General features: G+C 46.8%; 1 protein-coding gene across 4 annotated transcripts in view; it reads left to right on the top strand.

Moving 5' to 3' along the window:
* Positions 1-20,561, top strand: part of LOC115164661 (homeobox protein cut-like 2) — a 125,222-nt gene that overhangs the window by 48,472 nt on the left and 56,189 nt on the right. For all 4 annotated transcript variants that reach the window (XM_029717379.1, XM_029717378.1, XM_029717377.1 and 1 more), the window contains exons 2-3: positions 3,947-4,057; positions 7,396-7,443. In XM_029717379.1, coding sequence (XP_029573239.1) covers positions 3,947-4,057; positions 7,396-7,443 — 159 coding nt within the window. The remainder of the gene's footprint in view (positions 1-3,946; positions 4,058-7,395; positions 7,444-20,561) is intronic.

Here is a 20,561-nt window from a genome sequence, read left to right as displayed (position 1 = left end):
GGTATTGACCTGACTGCTACACACTGAAAATTCGGTCCCGATCGCCTTTTTTAAAACCTTGTCAAACGATTCCTGGGAAATTCTTCTTTGCACAGGGAATCAAACTTGTTTACTCCCCCCTATTTTCAATGTAAGTAATCAAGACTATAGTAGCTCTAGATGTGTGTGTTGTTTTGGACACTCCATGCGGATTCATGGAGATAAGTGAATCTTATCAGAGACCTCAGTTGCCCATAACTCAAGGTGAAATGGATCAGCTATGATTAGTGAGGTGTAAAATATTTTGGTTCAAGAGACTTCAAGTACAGTACAGTTGCTCCATCATCCGTCTCTTCAAGAAAACCAAACAGGCAAACAATGTTCTGCTTCAGTTCTCTTCAAGAACGTGGACAGACACCAGGTTTCATTTGATGTGCTATTGCCCAGCCTTTTCAGCTATTGTTGTTTTACTCATATAGATGTATTCACTGCTCTCATTGGTTGAGCTACTCACAATTGAATGGAAACTGAAATCCATAGTATATTTAACATGCAGTAAAAATAAGTGGTCTGTTATGATGCCATTTGGTAAGTTTATAGGTTTTACATTCCTTGCCCAACAGTAGACTGATGCTTTCACTTTCGCAATTAATAAACTTGGAGATTTTGAGGATATACTGCAAACACTGAACTATACATTCCAATTACACTTTACCCACATAACCAGTGCTTGACTTGGGATGAAAGAAGTACAGGAGCTATCTTTTTCCAAGTTGGTCCATTAGACTATGTTGACCGAAATTCACAAATGATATTATGCTATAGACACCTCCTGATTATTCACTGTTAAGGGTTCCTACACATTTTCCATGACTTCTCCATGACTTAACCTCATTTTCATGACTTATAGCCTACATGAAAAAGTTACCATTATTGACCCTGGAAGGCTGCTGTGTCTGATCCCATGCAGGCCTACCATCTCCTGCCATTGTGCTCTTGATCAAGGCACTTAGCCGCCCACAAAGTAGAACTGCACTATTAGTCACTTGTTGTTAACATGTGGTCAACCCTCCACCTGGACAGCTCCTGGGTGTGCAGGCTTGGCTTTTAATCCAGCCCTGAAACACCCAAGTCTGCTTATCAAGGTCATGTTGAGTAGCTGATGTTTAGTCTACAGTATGGTTAGACCAGGGCTTGAACAAAAGCCTGCACACCCAGTAGCTAACATGGAGGATGGGTCCCACCCTTGATATAAATGTATTGCAACATTACATCCAAATACTTCTGTCTTTATAAAATGATTCCCTCATTCAATAAATCAGGGATCAGATGGATAAAGTAGGCTACTTCAAAGCAAGGTATCTAATTAGACATGTTTATGTGTAAGGCTCAAATATTCATGTTTCAGGGTAGATTTTTAACATTACATGGCTACTGTTTAGTCGAGGGGAATCCCAGCTTTCCAACGGTGCAGGTGGAAAGGCGACAAAGACATTAATGCTTAGCTATAGTTAACTTGTAGCAGCTATGGAGCTAGTTATGTTTTGAATTGGCTATCTAGTTAGTCTGTTGTCTGACATTATTTTATACGTGCTGCTAAAATGTCGCGCTCTCTCTTCTCGGGCAACGGCACACACGCAGCACACACTGGCAGGCACTGAAGAGTCATTCCGATAATGGCTGATATGTAGATTAAGTGATTGATCATATTTAAAAGTGTGCCTTCATTAATTATTTTAACACAAACTATGAAACTAATTTCATGACCTCCAAACCCTCATTTGACAACTTGGAATAGTGCATCATGCGTATTCATGACAGATTTGCGCAATCTCGAACAGCCTACTGTCACGCACAGAGTCACAGACTAGTGGCAAATAAACTTGAACAAAGCGGAATCAGGAAATGAATGCCCACTCTCCATTGCTCTTCAATGCATTCTACTTTGATCAACCTTCTTTTTCTTCTGTGTGTGAGTCTGGGCCGGCAATAGGCTGCTTAGTTTTATAGAGGAGCCGGGAACCAATTCCCCAAAAATGAGAAGTGCCAGAACGGCGCTGCGGACAGCTCCGGCCCAAATCAAGCACTGCACATAATTACAATGTAAATACATATGTTATTGGACTCTTCATGTGAAGAAGCAACCAAACATTGTGTTGAATTTGACTGAAATGAGGCATCAATGTGATTTGCTTTACTTTAAAGTCTCTTCATGGACAATGAAGGGCTAGGCAATTCAGAATCAGCACTATAATCCACACAAAGCCACTTCTAACAGGATTCTCTCTCAGACAGATTAGCTGGTGGTCTAGGGCTGCTTGAATCTGTTGGAGGTTAGCCCACTTCTAACAGCCAAGTCCCAAATCCCCCAAAAGTCTCATCCAATATGTGTTAGAATGGCTGACTGAAGCACAGTGACTAGCTAATAAGAGCACAGGCAGTCAGAAACCAAATAGGAATGTGTTTCTGACAAAAGAAGGATGGCTCCATGAAATGCTTGGTTTTGCTATAAACATCATGATTTACAATCTGAGATGTATGAGAATGGGATAAGCAAAGGAAAATGTAGTCCATTCTGACTCTTGGAGAAAGTCCTTAGGCGAAAGACCAATCTCTTAAGAAGGCACAACTGTCCCCAAGAGAGATCAAATAAAACTCATCAATGGGAGCATTCTGTCGCTGGCTTTGGAGAGAGAAAGGTGGCCTCTTTCACGGACCAGTACAGTAATCTATTTACATCAAGATCTGATGAAACTGAAGGGTTAAAATGCTTTCACTGGGAATAAGTGGAATCAGTTACATTTTTCAAATATGGAACTGGAGTTTTGTCCCTAGGTTTTCTCTCTCTTTGGCTCATGTGATAATTTATTAAATTGCTTTTAAGTAAGACTGGAGATTAATTAAAACACAGTCAATTTCATTTTCCAGCGTCATATATAAATTCACTGTGTTAATTGAATCCCTCACTCCAGTTTTTTTATATTATATCCCAGCAGATACAAGGGAAGACCTTCATCAAATAAAACCAATCCAAGAGGACAGGAAAAGAGATGGGATTAAAAGGGACAACCGTTGTCAGCGGAGACGAGTACTGTAGCAAGATTTTAGATGTGTTTTGTTGGTTTGCAGAAAGAGCTGGAAATTGGATGATTAATCAATGGATGCTATTGGGTTTGTGGATGGCAAGTGGTGTGGTGAGGCTAGGGTCTGAGGAGTGGCTGTGTACACAGATCGCTGGGAATTGTACAGTGGATGTTGATAGGGTGGAGTTTTAGCAAGTACTGTATCACCAGGTATTGAAGGATTTAGACAGATGAATTGTGACACTAATAGGAAATGTGGGTTATTAGCACTGGGTCTAGATAAGATCCTAGCAGTATATTTCTGTTATTAAAATCCACCTGAAATCAATGTAAAGATGTGGAAGAGAGATTTGAATGAAATAGAGGCTTCAATGGGATCTGCGTTAATCATGGAAAAATAAATAATGTTGTGTGTTGAATCGTGTCTTGTCTAGGCTTAAAATCAGCTCTTCATTTCTCCAGGAAGCCCTATATTTGTTTATTAGGTTGTTTGTCAGGTTATTGGTTCCTTCACACGTGACTCCGCTGCCTTGTTTATTCTTTCTCTCTCTCCTCTATCTCTCCTCTCTCTCCACTCTCTCTCACTGGAGTTCCATGGCGTATCCAAGCGTATTGATTATTTCAAATACTGATTATCTAAAATGCCTTCTGCTACTGTAGGCATTGAATTTATTTTGGCTTAATTATTTATGGGCCAGGGCTTGCAGTAAGTATTACCTCTATAAGATCATGAAGGATTACATAGTTAATATTCAGCACTGTATTTTTATTTATGTACACTCTAAGCTGCACTGTATTACTGTTGGCAGCCTCTCTAAGTGGTCTCTCTCTCTCTCGCACGCTCTGTGTTGCTCTCCCTCTCTCCCTCTTTTTTGTGTTTATAGAGGGAGTTAAACTCAGTAGCGTCTGAGCTGGCAGGGCGACAGGAAGAGAGCGAGCACTCCCACAAGCACCTGGTGGAGCTGAGCCGGGAGTTCAAGAGAAATGTCTCAGAGGTTAGTGCACCCTACCCCCTACCTCCTACACCCTGCCTCCTCCCTACCCCTACCTCCTACACCCTGCCTCCTCCCTACCCCCTACCTCCTACACCCTGCCTCCTCCCTACCCCTACCTCCTACACCCTGCCTCCTCCCTACCCCCTACCTCCTACACCCTGCCTCCTCCCTACCCCTACCTCCTACACCCTGCCTCCTCCCTACCCCCTACCTCCTACACCCTGCCTCCTCCCTACCCCTACCTCCTACACCTGCCTCCTCCCTACCCCCTACCTCCTACACCCTGCCTCCTCCCTACCTCCTACACCCTGCCTCCTCCATACTCCCTACCTCCTACACCCTGCCTCCTCCCTACCCCCTACACCCTGCCCCCTTCCCTATACCCTGCCTCCTCCCTACCCCCTACACCCTGCCTCCTCCCTACACCCTGCCTCCTCTCTACCCCCTACACCCTGCCTCCTCTCTACCTCCTACACCCTGCCTCCTCCCTACACCCTGCCTCCTCCCTACACCCTGCCTCCTCTCTACCCCCTACACCCTGCCTCCTCTCTACCTCCTACACCCTGCCTCCTCCCTACACCCTGCCTCCTCCCTACACCCTGCCTCCTCCCTACACCCTGCCTCCTCCCTACCTCCTACACCCTGCCTCCTCCCTACCCCCTACACCCTGCCTCCTCCCTACACCCTCCCTACCCCCTCCTCCCTACACCCTGCCTCCTCCCTACACCCTGCCTACCCCCTACACCCTGCCTCCTCCCTACCCACTACACCCTGCCTCCTCCCTAAACCCTGCCTCCTCCCTAAACCCTGCCTCGTCCCTACACCCTGCCTCCTCCCTACACCCTGCCTCCTCCCTACACCCTGCCTCCTCCCTACACCCTGCCTCCTCCCTCCTCCCTACCCCCTAAACCCTGCCTCCTCCCTACCCACTACACCCTGCCTCCTCCCTACACCCTGCCTCCCCCCTACACCCTGCCTCCTCCCTACCCCCTACACCCTGCCTCCTCCCTACCCCCTACACCCTGCCTCCTCCCTACCCACTACACCCTGCCTCCTCCCTACCCACTACACCCTGCCTCCTCCCTACACCCTGCCTAACCCCTACACCCTGCCTCCTCCCTACCCCCTACACCCTGCCTCCTCCCTACACCCTGCCTACCCCCTACACCCTGCCTCCTCCCTACCTCCTACCCCCTGCCTCCTCCCTACCCCCTACACCCTGCCTACCCCCTACACCCTGCCTCCTCCCTACACCCTGCCTCCTCCCTACACCCTGCCTCCTCCCTACCCCCTACACCCTGCCTACCCCCTACACCCTGCCTCCTCCCTACCCCCTACACCCTGCCTCCTCCCTACCCCCTACACCCTGCCTCCTCCCTACCCACTACACCCTGCCTCCTCCCTACCCACTACACCCTGCCTCCTCCCTACACCCTGCCTCCCCCCTACACCCTGCCTCCTCCCTACCCCCTACACCCTGCCTACCCCCTACACCCTGCCTCCTCCCTACCCCCTACACCCTGCCTCCTCCCTACCCCCTACACCCTGCCTCCTCCCTACCCACTACACCCTGCCTCCTCCCTACCCACTACACCCTGCCTCCTCCCTACCCACTACACCCTGCCTCCTCCCTACACCCTGCCTAACCCCTACACCCTGCCTCCTCCCTACCCCCTACACCCTGCCTCCTCCCTACCCACTACACCCTGCCTCCTCCCTACCCACTACACCCTGCCTCCTCCCTACCCACTACACCCTGCCTCCTCCCTACCCACTACACCCTGCCTCCTCCCTACACCCTGCCTACCCCCTACACCCTGCCTCCTCCCTACCCCCTACACCCTGCCTCCTCCCTACACCCTGCCTCCTCCCTACCCACTACACCCTGCCTCCTCCCTACCCACTACACCCTGCCTCCTCCCTACCCCCTACACCCTGCCTCCTCCCTACCCCCTACACCCTGCCTCCTCCCTACCCACTACACCCTGCCTCCTCCCTACACCCTGCCTACCCCCTACACCCTGCCTCCTCCCTACCTCCTACCCCCTGCCTCCTCCCTACCCCCTACACCCTGCCTACCCCCTACACCCTGCCTCCTCCCTACACCCTGCCTCCCCCCTACACCCTGCCTCCTCCCTACCCACTACACCCTGCCTCCTCCCTACCCACTACACCCTGCCTCCTCCCTACCCCCTACACCCTGCCTACCCCCTACCCCCTGCCTCCTCCCTACCTCCTGCCTCCTCCCTACCCACTACACCCTGCCTCCTCCCTACCCACTACACCCTGCCTCCTCCCTACCCCCTACACCCTGCCTCCTCCCTACCCACTACACCCTGCCTCCTCCCTACACCCTGCCTACCCCCTACACCCTGCCTACCCCCTGCCTCTTCCCTACCTCCTACCCCCTGCCTCCTCCCTACCTCCTACCCCCTGCCTCCTCCCTACCCCCTACCCCCTGCCTCCTCCCTACCCCCTACCCCCTGCCTCCTCCCTACCTCCTACCCCCTGCCTCCTCCCTACCCTGCTATGAGTTCTATGTGTCATTCTGCTCGTCTCTGCTCCACTAGGCAGACTGACTTGCTCAGTGTTTGAGCCCCGCTTACCTTTGTGCCTGGAATTATTTATTTAATTTTATAATCCGCTTTAGTGCATATAATTTGCGCACAATGCTTGGGACAAGTCAGTCTCATTACCCCAACCCCCCTTCTCCAGGTATGTTAACATTTAAATGAAAATATGTGGTTTACAGCTAGGTGTCGTTTAAGGCCAGTGTATCTGCACTATGGTCACAGCCAGGGTTCCTTGGATCTCCCAGAGTCAGACTGCAGATCCCCTGTCCCTGGTTGAGAGTGGGGAGAGTGTGCTGTAACCTTGTCAGTATAATACAGGTGCAGATGGCAGGATCAGGCTGTCCCCACAGGCAGCTCAATCCCTCTACCTGGAGCTCACTGAGAGCCAGGAGGAAGGGAGAAGCTGGAGCCTGAGCTAATACAAGCAGGAAATCCCCACTTACACTCCCCACTTTTAACCTCCCCATCCTCCTCCGCCTCCCTCCCTCTCAAATTAATCCAAACCAGGGACGTTGCTTCTTCGGCTGAAATTTGGCTAAAGAAAAATACATCTGGGATCAAACAGCATTTGACAGTCTTCCTCATCTTAAAGTTGTCCATAACAAGTTAGTATATTCAGTACTATTGAGACAAATTATAATACAAGGTGCAGTAGAAGTCTTCCCCTGTTCTCAACAGGGCAATTGGTCCCTAGTTAGATGGAGCTTCTACCCCCTTCTAGTGTCTCAAAAATGTAAAACCTTGGTTCTGTTTATCTGTATTCAGGAAGTGCGGGAGATGGTGGCTCCTGTCCTCAAGAGTTTCCAAGCCCAGGTGAGTTGACATCTCCTTGCCTATGTTTTACCTGTGGGGCTTTGACATGATTTACAGACACTTTACCAATTACATTCTGACACAAAGCACTGTAAGGATGGGTGATAGGGTAGCAGGGATAGAACTTCATGGCCAAGTGTAAGGATGTTACACTTCATCTGATGCTTATTGACTGATGCCTTTTCTGTCAAAGTGGAGTAGCTGCCATTAGATGATCAGATACTGTATCTGACTGCTCATATTATCTTGGCTGAGACAAGCCCTCATTTCCTGTTGGGATGGTGCATTCTTACTGCCCTCTCTGACGCTGCCATATTGAAAAAGTCATCTGATACCTAACAAGGCTCTGCTCTAGCCATTAAACCAAGGTCATAAATCACATTTGTGAGCTGCGTTATGGTCCACAAAGTAGAGGCATATTGAAATGATACTGCAAATAATGTTTCCAGTCTCCCTCTCTCTCCTCAACTCACCATTTGAAAGGTAACCTGAAAGCTGGATCAGTAAATATGATAACACCATGGATTGTTTGGCTCTCATTTATTATCATAGTCAACTTGTTTTTTAAAAGTTTTGTAAATAGCTAGGCCACAGCAGCAGTCTGTTTTGGCTGGAGTTATTCTGTTCAATGCTGCTGCTATGTGAGGTTCATGTCAAGGCCAATTGAATGGCTGTGACCTCAAAGGCACAGACACAAAAATATCAAAAAGGCCCTGCCATATCTGGATTGTGCAAACATGCAGTAAAAATACTTGAAAGTATTATGAAAGTACGTTTTGGGGGTATCTGTACTTTACTATTTATATTTTTGACAACTTACTTTTACTTCACTACATTCCTAAAGAAAATGATGTACTTTTTACTCTATACATTTTCCCTCGCACCCAAAAGTACTTGTTACATTTTGAATGCTTAGCAGGACAGGAAAATTGTCAAATTCACACACTTATCAAGAGAACATCTCTGGTCATCCCTACTGTCTCTGATCTGGCGGACTCACTAAACAATGTGAGTGTTGGAGCATGCCCCTCGCTATCGGTAAATTAAAAAAACAAGAAAACGCTGCTGTCTGGTTTGCTTAATATAAGGAATTTGAAATTATTTATTATTTTACTTTTACTTTTAGTTCTTAAGTATATTTTAGCAATTACATTTACTTTTGATACTTAAGTATATTTTAAACCAGATAATTTTAGACTTACTCAAGTAGGATTTTATTGGGTGACTTTTACTTGAGTCATTTTATATTAAGGTATCTTTACTTTTACTCAAGTAAGACAATTGGGTACTTTTTCCACCATTGCAAACATTAACCTATGGGATTAATTTGAGCACTATTGATGTTTGACAACAGGGAATATAGATGTTTAGAAAGTAAATAAAGTAGATGGCTGATAAGTAAAAAATAATATTAAAGCTTTCTCCAGAGGTATCGGTCTTGAAGGATGCAAGGTCTTCACTATTACTTTGGATCTCTCTTATCAAACTTCCATATGTATAGAATACAGATTTGAAAAGTAAAATGTACTACTGTACATACAATCATTCTCACTATGCATAATCATAAATTAATGAAACCCCTTGTGTTTTCTGATACATTTTGACCTTCCTGCTTAATGTCAAACAGCTTGCGGAGGCTTGTGAACTTTACCCACCAGTAGTCAGCCAGGCCTTAGAGTAAAGCTGAGGGAGTTATACCTGCTGCTTCAGGGATGAAGTACAGTAAGGAGGAGGTGTAGTTGCTGGAGCTTGTTTGGCTGTGTGTTTTGGGATACACTAAAACTCCCCTACAGCTGTACTGTAAAGGTGGCGTTTGAGCCAGAAGAGTGTGTGTGTGTGTGTGTGTGTCTCTATATGAGAGGCACACAGCTCGGAGGAGTCCCTCTTGGTATTTGGATCCTCATCATGCCACTTTTAAAAGAGAAGTCTCTGCCTTTGAAGTGTTTGCGACATGACAGGTTCTCATTCTTTTCTGTTTCATTTCAATGTACCCCTCCCACTTTTTCTCTCTCCCCTCGTCCGATCCTGGCTTCTAATTATCGCTAACCAGGCGACTGATTAGAAGCACGTCGACAACGACCTAGTTTCTTCAGCGCTGAAGTACCACAAAGGGTTAATCCCAGAGCTGGTGGCTGTCATTGGTCGCTTCCCTCCTTCTTCTTCTCCTTCTTTTTCATTCCTCTTTTCTTTCCTTCCCTGGAAGTTTCCTAATGAGGTCCCGTCAGAGCTGGGGAGAGGTGTTAATTTGGCCTTGTGAAGTGGGAAGGAGATTAAGGACAGTGAGGAGTTTACAGCTTAAAATACACCGCTGTCCTTATTAATCCACTGGGCCCTGGGAGACCAGCGTTTTTGGTTTTATAATGAACACTGTCTTATAATGAAGGTAATTTTAATAAAATGTACTGCAGAGACAGATGAGATGGTACATGTCTCCATGGTCTCCGGCACACCTTTGGGGCTGGGGGATATGACAGTTATTTCTCAAATAACCGATGGCAGGAGAGAGAGGCCTGTTGGACTGAGACTGAGCCTCTCTGCTCCACACGCTGTTCACACAACTTTCACACAACCTTCCACTGTTCACACAACTTTCACACAACCTTCCGTTGCAATCTGACTATACGGTATTGCAGACTCCACCAAGCCTACATGGGATCCAAGAGGCAATTTATACCTCTCTCTCATTTTAGAGTGTAAATCCCCCTTAAGTCTCACATTCTCAACAAAAAACTGTGATGGAATTCTGGAATCTGTTGGCTGTGGATTCCTGTGTGGCTAGATTCATCTTCATACAGCTAGATACTGTAGATGCCAGATATTGTAGATACTGGCTCTGTATTGGGATGTCAGACCAAAATGAACCAGTCATCTAATTTTCCCCTCTTCACTTGATGTCGTTCGGGAGCCTACTCAGAAAAAGAAAACAGCAGCCCGGGCTCCTAATTACGGAAACTTGCTTTACAATGATAATCCGAGGAGTAATTTAGCGTGCACAATGAGAGTTGTGGTGCTTGAGTTGCGCAGATGGAGAATCTGATAAATAGTTTGTAACGTGTAATTAGCGGCTCTGCCGGTTACATACCATTAACCCCTCGAGCTCAGGAATCATTATTGGCCCTCATTATCAGCCAGAAAGGTACAATGGAGCTGACTAGACATCAAAACCATCAAACAGCTTTTAACACACTGCCGACTGGGGGTTGGGGTTGGATGGTGGACACCTGTCTTTGATTCTAACTGTGCCATCTCTTCCCCTGAGGTTGTGGTGATGATATGGGCAGAAAACAATGTTTTTTTTCTCTGTTATTCATGCTCTAGTAGTAAATTAAACATACAGAAAGGAGATAATCCCACATCTCTTTAAGTCAATAGCAGAAACAGTGCCGGGAAAAAAGTATTTGCCCCTTTTCTGATTTTCTCTATTTTTGCATATTTTTGATACTAATGATCGTCATCCAAAACCTAGTATTAAATAAAGGGAACCTCAGTATTTATTTATTTAATTAATTAATTAACAAAGTTACGCAACACCCAATTCCACTGTGTGAGAAAGTAATTGCCCCTTTACACTCAATAACTGGTTGTGCCAAAATTAGCTGCAATGACTGCAACCAAATGCTTCCTATAGTTGTTGAACAGTCTCATATCGCTGTGGAGGAAATTTGGCCCACTCTTGCATGCAGAACTGCTTTAACTCAGCAACATTTATGGGTTTTCAAGCATGAACTGCTCGTTTCAAGTCCTGCCACAACATCTCAATTGGGATTAGGTAAGGACTTTGACTAGGCCATTCCAAAACTTAAAATTTGTTGCTTTTTAGCCATTTAGCTTTTTAGCCATGTAGACTTGATTGTGTTTTGGATTATTGTCTTGCTACATGACCCAGCTGCACTTCAGCTCACAGACGGATGGCCTGACATTCTCCGGTAGAATTCTCTGATACAGAGCAGAATTCATGGTTCCTTCTATTAAGGCAAGTCTTCCAGGTCCTGAGGCAGCATCCCCAAATCGTCACACTACCATCACCATGCTTGACCTTTGGTATGAGGTACTTACTGTGGAATGCAGTGTTTGCGACCCATGTCATCCAAAAAGTTGACTCAAGTTTGCCCAGCACCTGGAAGCACATCAAGACTCTTGGAAGAATGTTATATGGACAGATGATTAAAAAGGTATAACTTTTTGGATGACATGGGTCCCATTTATGCCTGGCGAAGACCAAACCCTGCATTCCACAGTAAGAAAATCAGTGTGCAAATGGTGCGACCACCATTTGCCTCATGCAGCACGACACATCTCCTACAAATAGAGTTGATGAGGCTGTTAATTGTGGCTTGTGGAATGTTGTCCCACTCCTCTTCAATGGCTGTGCGAAGTTTCTGGATATTGGGGGGAACTGGAACACGCTGTCGGACATGTCGATCCAGAGCATCCCAAACATGCTCAATGGGTGACATGTCTGAGTATGCAGGCCACGGAAGAACTGGAAAATGTTCAGCTTCCAGGAATTGTGTACAGGTCCTTGCGACATGGGGCCGTGCATTATCATGCTGAAACATGAGGTGACGACGGCCGATGAATGGCACGACAATGGGCCTCAGGATCTCGTCGTGGTATCTCTTCCCACTAAAGTCGGTTACGAGGCCGAACTGCAGTCAGGTCAAGACCCTGGTGAGGATGACGAGCACGCAGATGAGCTTCCCTGAGATGGTTTCTGTGCAGAAATTCTTTGGTTGTGTAAACGCACAGTTTCATCAGCTGTCCAGGTGGCTGGTCTCAGACGATCTCGCAGGTGAAGAAGCCGGATGTGGAGGTCCTGGGCTGGCATGGTTACTCGTAGTCTGCGGTTGTGAGGCCGATTTGGATGTACTGCCAAATTCTCTAAAACGACATTGGAGGTGACTTATGGTAGAGCAATGAACATTCAATTCCCTGGCAACAGCTCTGGTGGACATTCCTGCAGTCAGCATTCCTGCAGTCAGCTTCTTGAAATGCCACACCTGTCAGGTGGATGGATTATCTTGGCAAAGGAGAAATGGTCACTAACAGGGATGTAAACAAATTTGTGCACATCATTTTAGAGAAATAAGCTTTTTGTGCGTATGGAAAAATGTGGGGATCTTATATTTCGGCTCACAAAACATGGGACCAACACTTTACATGTGAAGATTATATTTTTGTTCAGTGTAGATGTGGTTTTAATTCAAGCTCCATTTATAATCATGCTATGTATGTACATTTCAATACCTTCCAATCAAGGTATATTCAGTACTTCTGAAGTCTATCAGCTGATATGAAACTAATGTCCTGCAGAGACACCAGTCTATCAGTCCCCTGTTGCAGACCTGCCCATGAACCCTGAGCCCAGAGCCTGAACCCATACAGAGCAGAGCGGGCAGCATTGCCGCTAGCTAGGTAGACACACAGTCTTTGATCATCCATCGAGAGGAGACCAGTCCTTCCTGTTTTTGATTAATTCCTGAAGGAAATGATAATTTGTCTTGAAGGTATAAATATGTTATGAATAGTGGAATGAATCAAAGAGTAAAGGATGATGATTAATTATGGCGCTGTGATGAAAGGCGGTGTGTGTTATGACACAAGTTTCCTCCTTGTCATTACGAGAGGCTTCATAATTACTTTTCTACACAAAAAAAGCTCCTGGCTGTCCTGCCGGTGGCAAGAGCGCCACAGCGGTGAGTCTAACGGTCATAAAGCTTTTCCTTGTCTAATTGTCTGTGGGGCTCTATGGCACTTTCATAGATGAGGGACTGTGCCGTTTGTGAAATACAGTGGTGATGCTCCCGCTTTAACGACCCAATGAAGACAGATCTACATTTATGGACTAAATTGGTTGGTTATTAGGTGCAGATAGGCTGATCAGATGGGTATCATGGGTCGGTGGGTTTGGATTGGTTCGTAGAGTCCTCATCTCAATGCAGTTGTCTATAAAGGTGAGGTTTGGGACAGTGTTGAAAGTGTCACTAAGTACAGTACAGCACAATTTGATACCTAGAAACTCCCCTCAGTAAAATTCCACATTCACATATCTCCAGAACATCTGTGAGATACGAGATATCTCTGGATCTGACCCACTCCAACTCTGTGTTGCTGGATCTATCCCTCTCAACCATGTCTATTGTCATGCCTGTGTGCTGAGCTGCTGAGGTGGTTCTAATGCTGTCTGTCTGCTGTCTGTCTGTCTGCTGTCTGTCTGTCTGCTGTCTGTCTCAGGCTCATTGAGCAGCAGCCAGTCAGCCTAGGCCCATACAGGAACTCCAGGCCATTAGGTATGAACAGCACACACCACACCTCCAACCTATTGTTGGGAATATAATGGACTGCAGGGGCCATGTAAACCAGTGATACTCTCTCGCACTCTCGCTCTCTCTCTAGCTCTCACTCTCTCCCCTCTCTCTTTCTTTCTCTCTCTCCCTGTCCCCTGGTTTATCACTTGTGTCATCTACATTGGGGAGAGTGTGGCGTTCTCTGCACCAATAGGAGCTCATATTTAAGGCCCTCCACCTGAGGCAGCAATAGTGCTCCCATTAAGGACATACTGTATTTGTTTTGTCTCTTTGCTTTTTTATTAACGTCATTAGTATAGCTACATTACAGTAGCTGGTAGAGTAAGAGAACACATATTATTCAGTCGAATCAAATTTATTTAGCAGAGATTCTTGGGTTAGACATAATAACATAATGTCCCTCAGCCCAGTTCATCCATGCAGTCTGTCCTGTGGAACAGTCTTCTCTCTCTGCTGCTGCCTTTGACACTGGTCATAATTAGTGCTGCAGCTCTGCTAATTTAAAAGTCCATACACAGAGACCAGGGAGTCGGGACATGTCACAGAAGATTAAACCCAGAGTGAATACACAAAGCTATATGACTGTCCCAGACTTGTCTTCATCCTTCTTGACTGATGTTTTGACTGGGTTGTGTTTGTGCTGGAATCCCTCATCCTCCATCAGACTCCCAGCGTTAGTCTCATTACACGTCTCAGGGTTGTGTGTGAAGACGCGTTGGGATGTGATTGTGTTTTGGTGTGTTTGTTTTCCTGTACTGACTGATGCCCTGTCTGCACATCCCAGTTGGAGATATTCATCATTATGGGAGCATGTTTAGATATAGGGATGCACACTAGGTAAAGAGAGAGAGGCGTGATGTTATAAATAGGCACTTGCCTCTCTAGCCATGTGGAATTGATGAGTTTTAGCACATTGTGCTCTGCAGTGCTAGGTTTAATTTCTACAGTCCTGACAGCACAAACCTCTGAGCCAAGAGACTTCATATCTGAGTAATGCTGCTGTGCAAATGTTAGCCATGTTTGACGACGGTGTTGTGCTGCTGTTATTGGGCATCAGACTGCCCATACAGCCACTCTCTGTAAACCTCCCACCACCTTAACAGCCACTCCTCAGACTCCCTTACTCACCCCTTGACAAACAGGCAATCTCTGAAAGAACCACAGTAACTCTCTCCTCTCATCTAACAGGCCGTCTCTGAGACTCCTAACTCCAGCTCCAGCCTTAAATGGTCAACTGACTTGTTATGAGACAGGCATTAGGCTCCCCAAGGGATCCCAGTCTGAGAGCAAAGCGGAGTAAAGCAGTTGTGTTCTTGGGATGCTCTGACTCCTAGCTGGCTCCCTCTCCGCTGCTGGCAAGAGCACAGTCGAATTAGCCAATAAAAATGTGTGAAATCGGTGGCTCTGTTCCGGCGAGGACATGCCAGGAGAAATAAACGTCAGCGCTTGTACAACCAGGAAAAACCCATGTGAGGAAGAAAAGGCAGAACAGGGGAGCTGCTCCGCCAATTCCGTGACGTGATGCTGTGATTTCAGGACCAGAGTCAGCACTACACAGCCACTGAGCCCAAGACCCAGTCAGTCAGAGACGCAGAGCAAGTCTTCTTACATCTACCACAGATACACAGATAGAGATCAAACCAGTTGCAGTGCAGTCACATACAGAACATGGGCTGCTGTCAGAAGACAAGGTCCTCCCATGTGGTGTTGAAGAGATTTTAATTCTGTTTGTCTGTTCCCCTGCAGAAGTCTGTATCCTGTAATTTTCATATCACATTGTGTTGTGCTGTGAAGTTTAATTTCAGCAGAATCTAAACACACTAATTAAATATCACAACTTTTCTGAAGAAGGCACTCCTAAAGGTACCTGAAATTTTAATTTAGACTTCAAAAGAAGCCAAGACTTTAAAGTAAATCTATTGTTTTTCATTTAGACTTTCTTGTGGAAGCACTGCTGTATGTAGTTTTGATTGATCTGGTAATTAAAATATGCAGAGAGGGAAAAATATTAACTGCTTGTTTTAGAAAACAGCCAACACTTTTTCCAGCACAGATAATTACATTTCACACATTGATGTTCTTTACACAGCATTCATCGGTCTCATTATTTTTCCATTTTCATCTTTCTGGTGGAAGATCGATAGATTGATAAAATGATGGAGCCTATCTTAAATAATGTAAAGGAGAGAAGTTAGGCTCACTTTGCGTCTGGCTAAGTGCTTGAACTTTTATTCTCCTTTCAAATTATGTTTAATATCCCATGAAGGTACTGTAGACTTCACAATGCTACCGTCTTTACTTAATCAATATAATTCAAGGGGTTAAATCATTTATTTTCATTTTTGCTTTCCCTGTAAAGCGAATGTGGAGTTCTGCTGACACTTGTCAGGGCTAATATATAAAACTATAAAGAAACTGGCAATTCGAAGAAAGACAGCATAAATTAGGCCAATTAGTACCTAGGGAACATTTAGCTAGGAGAGATAGCAGCTCAAAATGTCCCACAGACTACCGTTGGGTCCTATTGTTTACAATGTGACCTGACAGTTTGGGTCTCTTCAATTTCGGATTAACTACAGTACTAATTAACATGGAAGGAACTCTAATGCAGAGGTAGACAAATGTGCATTAAGAGAAAAGAGACGCAACCCATGTATAGTTTTAATGAAAAGCTTTTTTCCCCTCTACATGCTGTTTAATGTGATTCTTACAGATCCAAACCCGGGTACCACAGAGCGCTTTGCCTTTCCCACAAACAGATATGTGTGTATTCAACTCCCCACTGTAGCTCCCCTGTGTGTCTCTTCCCTTCATCCCTCGGTTTCATCAGAGAGGAGTAAAGTGGCGATGGTGGCCTGAAGAAGAGTGAGAGAGAGAGCAAGAGCGTAAAAACACGTCTTCAATTAAAGCCGCAGCTCTGCATCTCCCTGTGATTCCGCTTCTATTGCCGAGTTCCGTCCCTTTTAATTGGGTCTCCGTGGAGTAGTGTGAGTTCCCGCTCCTTCAGCCTGATGGGCCCAGCCTGGAGAGGGGCTGCTGGGACAGCCAAGGGGAACAGCTGCTGATGTTGGGGCCCTGCCACTGACACTGGGAGAGTGATGGAGGACTGGGGGAGTCAGCTGGATCTGGATGGAGAGGGAGGGACACACTGGTACAGGGGGCTTGGCCATGTATCACTCTTTACAGATGGCCCAGGTTATTCACTCTGTCAGAGAGACAGAGCTGCATTAGAGCACAATAACTGATTCAGTGTGTGGCGTGAACTGGTGTGGTGTATGTACGCTACTCCGTCTTTGTCAATGTCATTTGTGTGCATGCATGGATGAGTGTGTGTGTGTGTGTGTGTGTGTGTGTGTGTGTGTGTGTGTGTGTGTGTGTGTGTGTGTGTGTGTGTGTGTGTGTGTGTTGTCTAGCGAGACACATGAAGGACGGCTGGAGGTGCTGTGAGATTCTGTGATGTCTTTTTTATGATCTCATATTGAGACCAATCTCTGTCCATTCACCTGAAGGACAGCCAGCTATTCCCCAACTAAATTAGCCAGCATCTTGGAGCTTCTACAGGCTCCCTTTAATATCAAATCAAATCAAATGTATTTATATAGCCCTTCTTACATCAGCTGATAAGTGCTGTACAGAAACCCAGCCTAAAACCCCAAACAGCAAGCAACACAGGTGTAGAAGCACGGTGGCTAGGAAAAACTCCCTAGAAAGGCCAAAACCTAGGAAGAAACCTAGAGAGGAACCAGGCTATGAGGGGTGGCCAGTCCTCTTCTGGCTGTGCCAGGTGGATACATGCTTTTGACACACACATGCACACGCACACTCACAAACACACTCCCTCATGGGCGCATACACATGTGTATTCTCAATCTGCCCTCTCCTTCTCCACTTTTCTTTCATCATTTTCCCTGTTTGGGGGGGTTGGGGTGGGTTGGGTTGGTTGAGGGTTGGGGTGTAATTACAAGCATTGTCTGATGGTGCCCCTGCTGGACGGGGCTAGAGACCCCAGCCTGGGGGAGTGTGTGACTGTGATTTCCACGGACACTGTCTATCAAGCCTGGCAATGGATATCATACTTACTCTGTGTATGTGTGGTGTTTGCTTCCTGAAGCCATCTATAGAAGTGTACCATTACATTTCGCCCATGAGGCTGTGGGCAGGAGGCAAATGTGCATTTCTCTTCCACCAGTCTTCCCTAATTAAACCATTTTTGTGAAGGCTGGTTTTTCATTCATGGAGGATGCTTCCTCTCTTTCTAATGAAATATCAGTTGGGCTAGCTAGCGCTGCAGAACCATGACATCCTGTGTGAAAACCTCCCCAAATCACAGTGGCTGCAGCCGTGCGTCAGGTTGCTTTATTTATACCCCGGGTGGAGTTGTCCTACACTCTGAGCATACGGGGGCTTACGTAACCCATGACAGCAAGTAGGAGCTCAGTCAGGAAACTCTGATGATATAAAGGTTTCTGAAAGGTTGCTTTATTAGATTCAATTCATGATGGATCTCCTGTAGGCTAAACAGTGTATATTTTTCATTATGCTCACATGCATATTAGAAACTCATTTTGAACAATATGATGAACCTTCTAGCCTCTGTAGCTCAGTATTTCCTCAGTAAGGGCTGATTTCTCCTTATTTTCAGTGTGACTCTCATCCCATGAGCTCTCATCACATGTACCCGACATTAACCCCACATCTACACCACTGTTGACCTGTAACATGAGAGATCAGACAGATAAGCTGCTCATTACAGTCATGACACCAAACTCCTGGCAGAGTTCATTTTGTTTTACAGCTTTTAGAACAGTCTTGGCACTGGGGCGCATGGGCTTTAGGCACGCAGGAGGTCCCATTCAGGAGGGAGGGCGAGCCATGGCCGTTCAGGAGGGAGGGCGAGCCATGGCCGTTCAGGAGGGAGAGCGAGCGAGCCATGGCCGTTCAGGAGGGAGGGCGAGCGAGCCATGGCCGTTCAGGAGGGAGGGCGAGCGAGCCATGGCCGTTCAGGAGGGAGGGCGAGCGAGCCATGGCTGTTCAGGAGGGAGGGCGAGCGAGCCATGGCCGTTCAGGAGGGAGGGCGAGCGAGCCATGGCCGTTCAGGAGGGAGGGCGAGCGAGCGAGCCATGGCCGTTCAGGAGGGAGGGCGAGCGAGCGAGCCATGGCCGTTCAGGAGGGAGGGCGAGCGAGCGAGCCATGGCCGTTCAGGAGGGAGGGCGAGCGAGCGAGCCATGGCCGTTCAGGAGGGAGGACGAGCGAGCGAGCCATGGCCGTTCAGGAGGGAGGACGAGCGAGCGAGCCATGGCCGTTCAGGAGGGAGGACGAGCGAGCGAGCCATGGCCGTTCAGGAGGGAGGACGAGCGAGCGAGCCATGGCCGTTCAGGAGGGAGGACGAGCGAGCGAGCCATGGCCGTTCAGGAGGGAGGACGAGCGAGCGAGCCATGGCCGTTCAGGAGGGAGGACGAGCGAGCGAGCCATGGCCGTTCAGGAGGGAGGGCGAGCGAGCCATGGCCGTTCAGGAGGGAGGGCGAGCCATGGCCAGCCCTCTCACAGAGCGAGAGGGAGTGTGTGTTATTGTGCCCCCCACCACCAGACTGCTGATTTACGCTGCTGAAATGGACTGCCACAAACTGGGCTCTCAAGCCTGTAAATGATCCTCAGGTCAGCTGCTAAAAGGCTTTATGTACTGATATGACAGTTACTCCAGTTTTTTGGGGAGAATCTTGGCTCACCTCTGAAAGCAGTGCACTATATAACTTTTTCTATTAAAGTGTCACTCTAACGTTGTAATATTTTGTAATCACATTTTCTCCAATATATAGTATTGAGAAGCACCCTTAAGGTGCACGCACATGCACATGCACATACACACCTTGTGAATATTGCTATTTGTCCTTACCTGGTTCTAATTATAGTGTATGATGGCACACCTTCACGGAGCCAACAGTGATCTGTCATTGACAGGCCCACAGAGCTCCATGCTCACTGTGAAAGGGAGTGATATCTCTCTGTAAAATATGTATGACATCAAAAAGCCTTAAAGGTTATTACAAATGAATAATGAGTAGTGGGGCGAGAGCAGTAATGTTTAATTTAACATGCACCAATATAGAGCTGGACTGGCTCCCAGCAGTGGTAACTTGCCTGTTGGCCTGGGTGGCCCATACTGCCTGTCTGCCTGCCTGTCTGTCTGCCTGTCTGTCTGTCTGCCTGTCTGCTAGGAACACGGGCTCCAACACACACATTCTCAAATGAACATTCATGTTCAGTAGTCTGTATGAATGATCATAGATTTGGTTTCCTTGAATAGACTCGATCTAGGTCTATACTAACAGCATATTTGATACACACAAGCACAGGCTTCAGTAGCATCATCCTCAAATCCTCTGTCGGTTACAAGACAGAGAAAAGCTCTCTCTCTCTCCCAGTATTTCTCTGAAGGAACTTGAATCATGGCCCTGAACTGCTCACGTTAATGTCTGAAGACACTGTACAAAATTGCCTTGTTTATGCCTGTAATGTAAACTGTCTGTTCCAGTGTCGCTCATTCTCAGTGAAACCGGCGACGGTGACAGCCGAGTCTGGAGTGAATTTGCCGGGCGACTACCTGGGAAACAACAGTCATTAATTATGTAAAACTCTTCTCACAATGGGAGCAGAGAGCAGCATACAACTGCAGCTCTGGCTCATATTAGAGTCACTGTACTCTACAATAAGCCCCTGCTGCCTGGGGAGCTGTGGAGGGATTATCAAGCTTCTCAACAACCACCACCCCCTTGACCCTGACACACACACACACACACACACACACACACA

This window comes from Salmo trutta, chromosome 27 (assembly GCF_901001165.1).
Source record: "Salmo trutta chromosome 27, fSalTru1.1, whole genome shotgun sequence".
NCBI classification, from domain to species: domain Eukaryota; kingdom Metazoa; phylum Chordata; class Actinopteri; order Salmoniformes; family Salmonidae; genus Salmo; species Salmo trutta.
The sequence above is the reverse complement of the archived record's forward strand: the minus strand, read 5'-3'. Positions and strand labels throughout refer to the sequence as shown.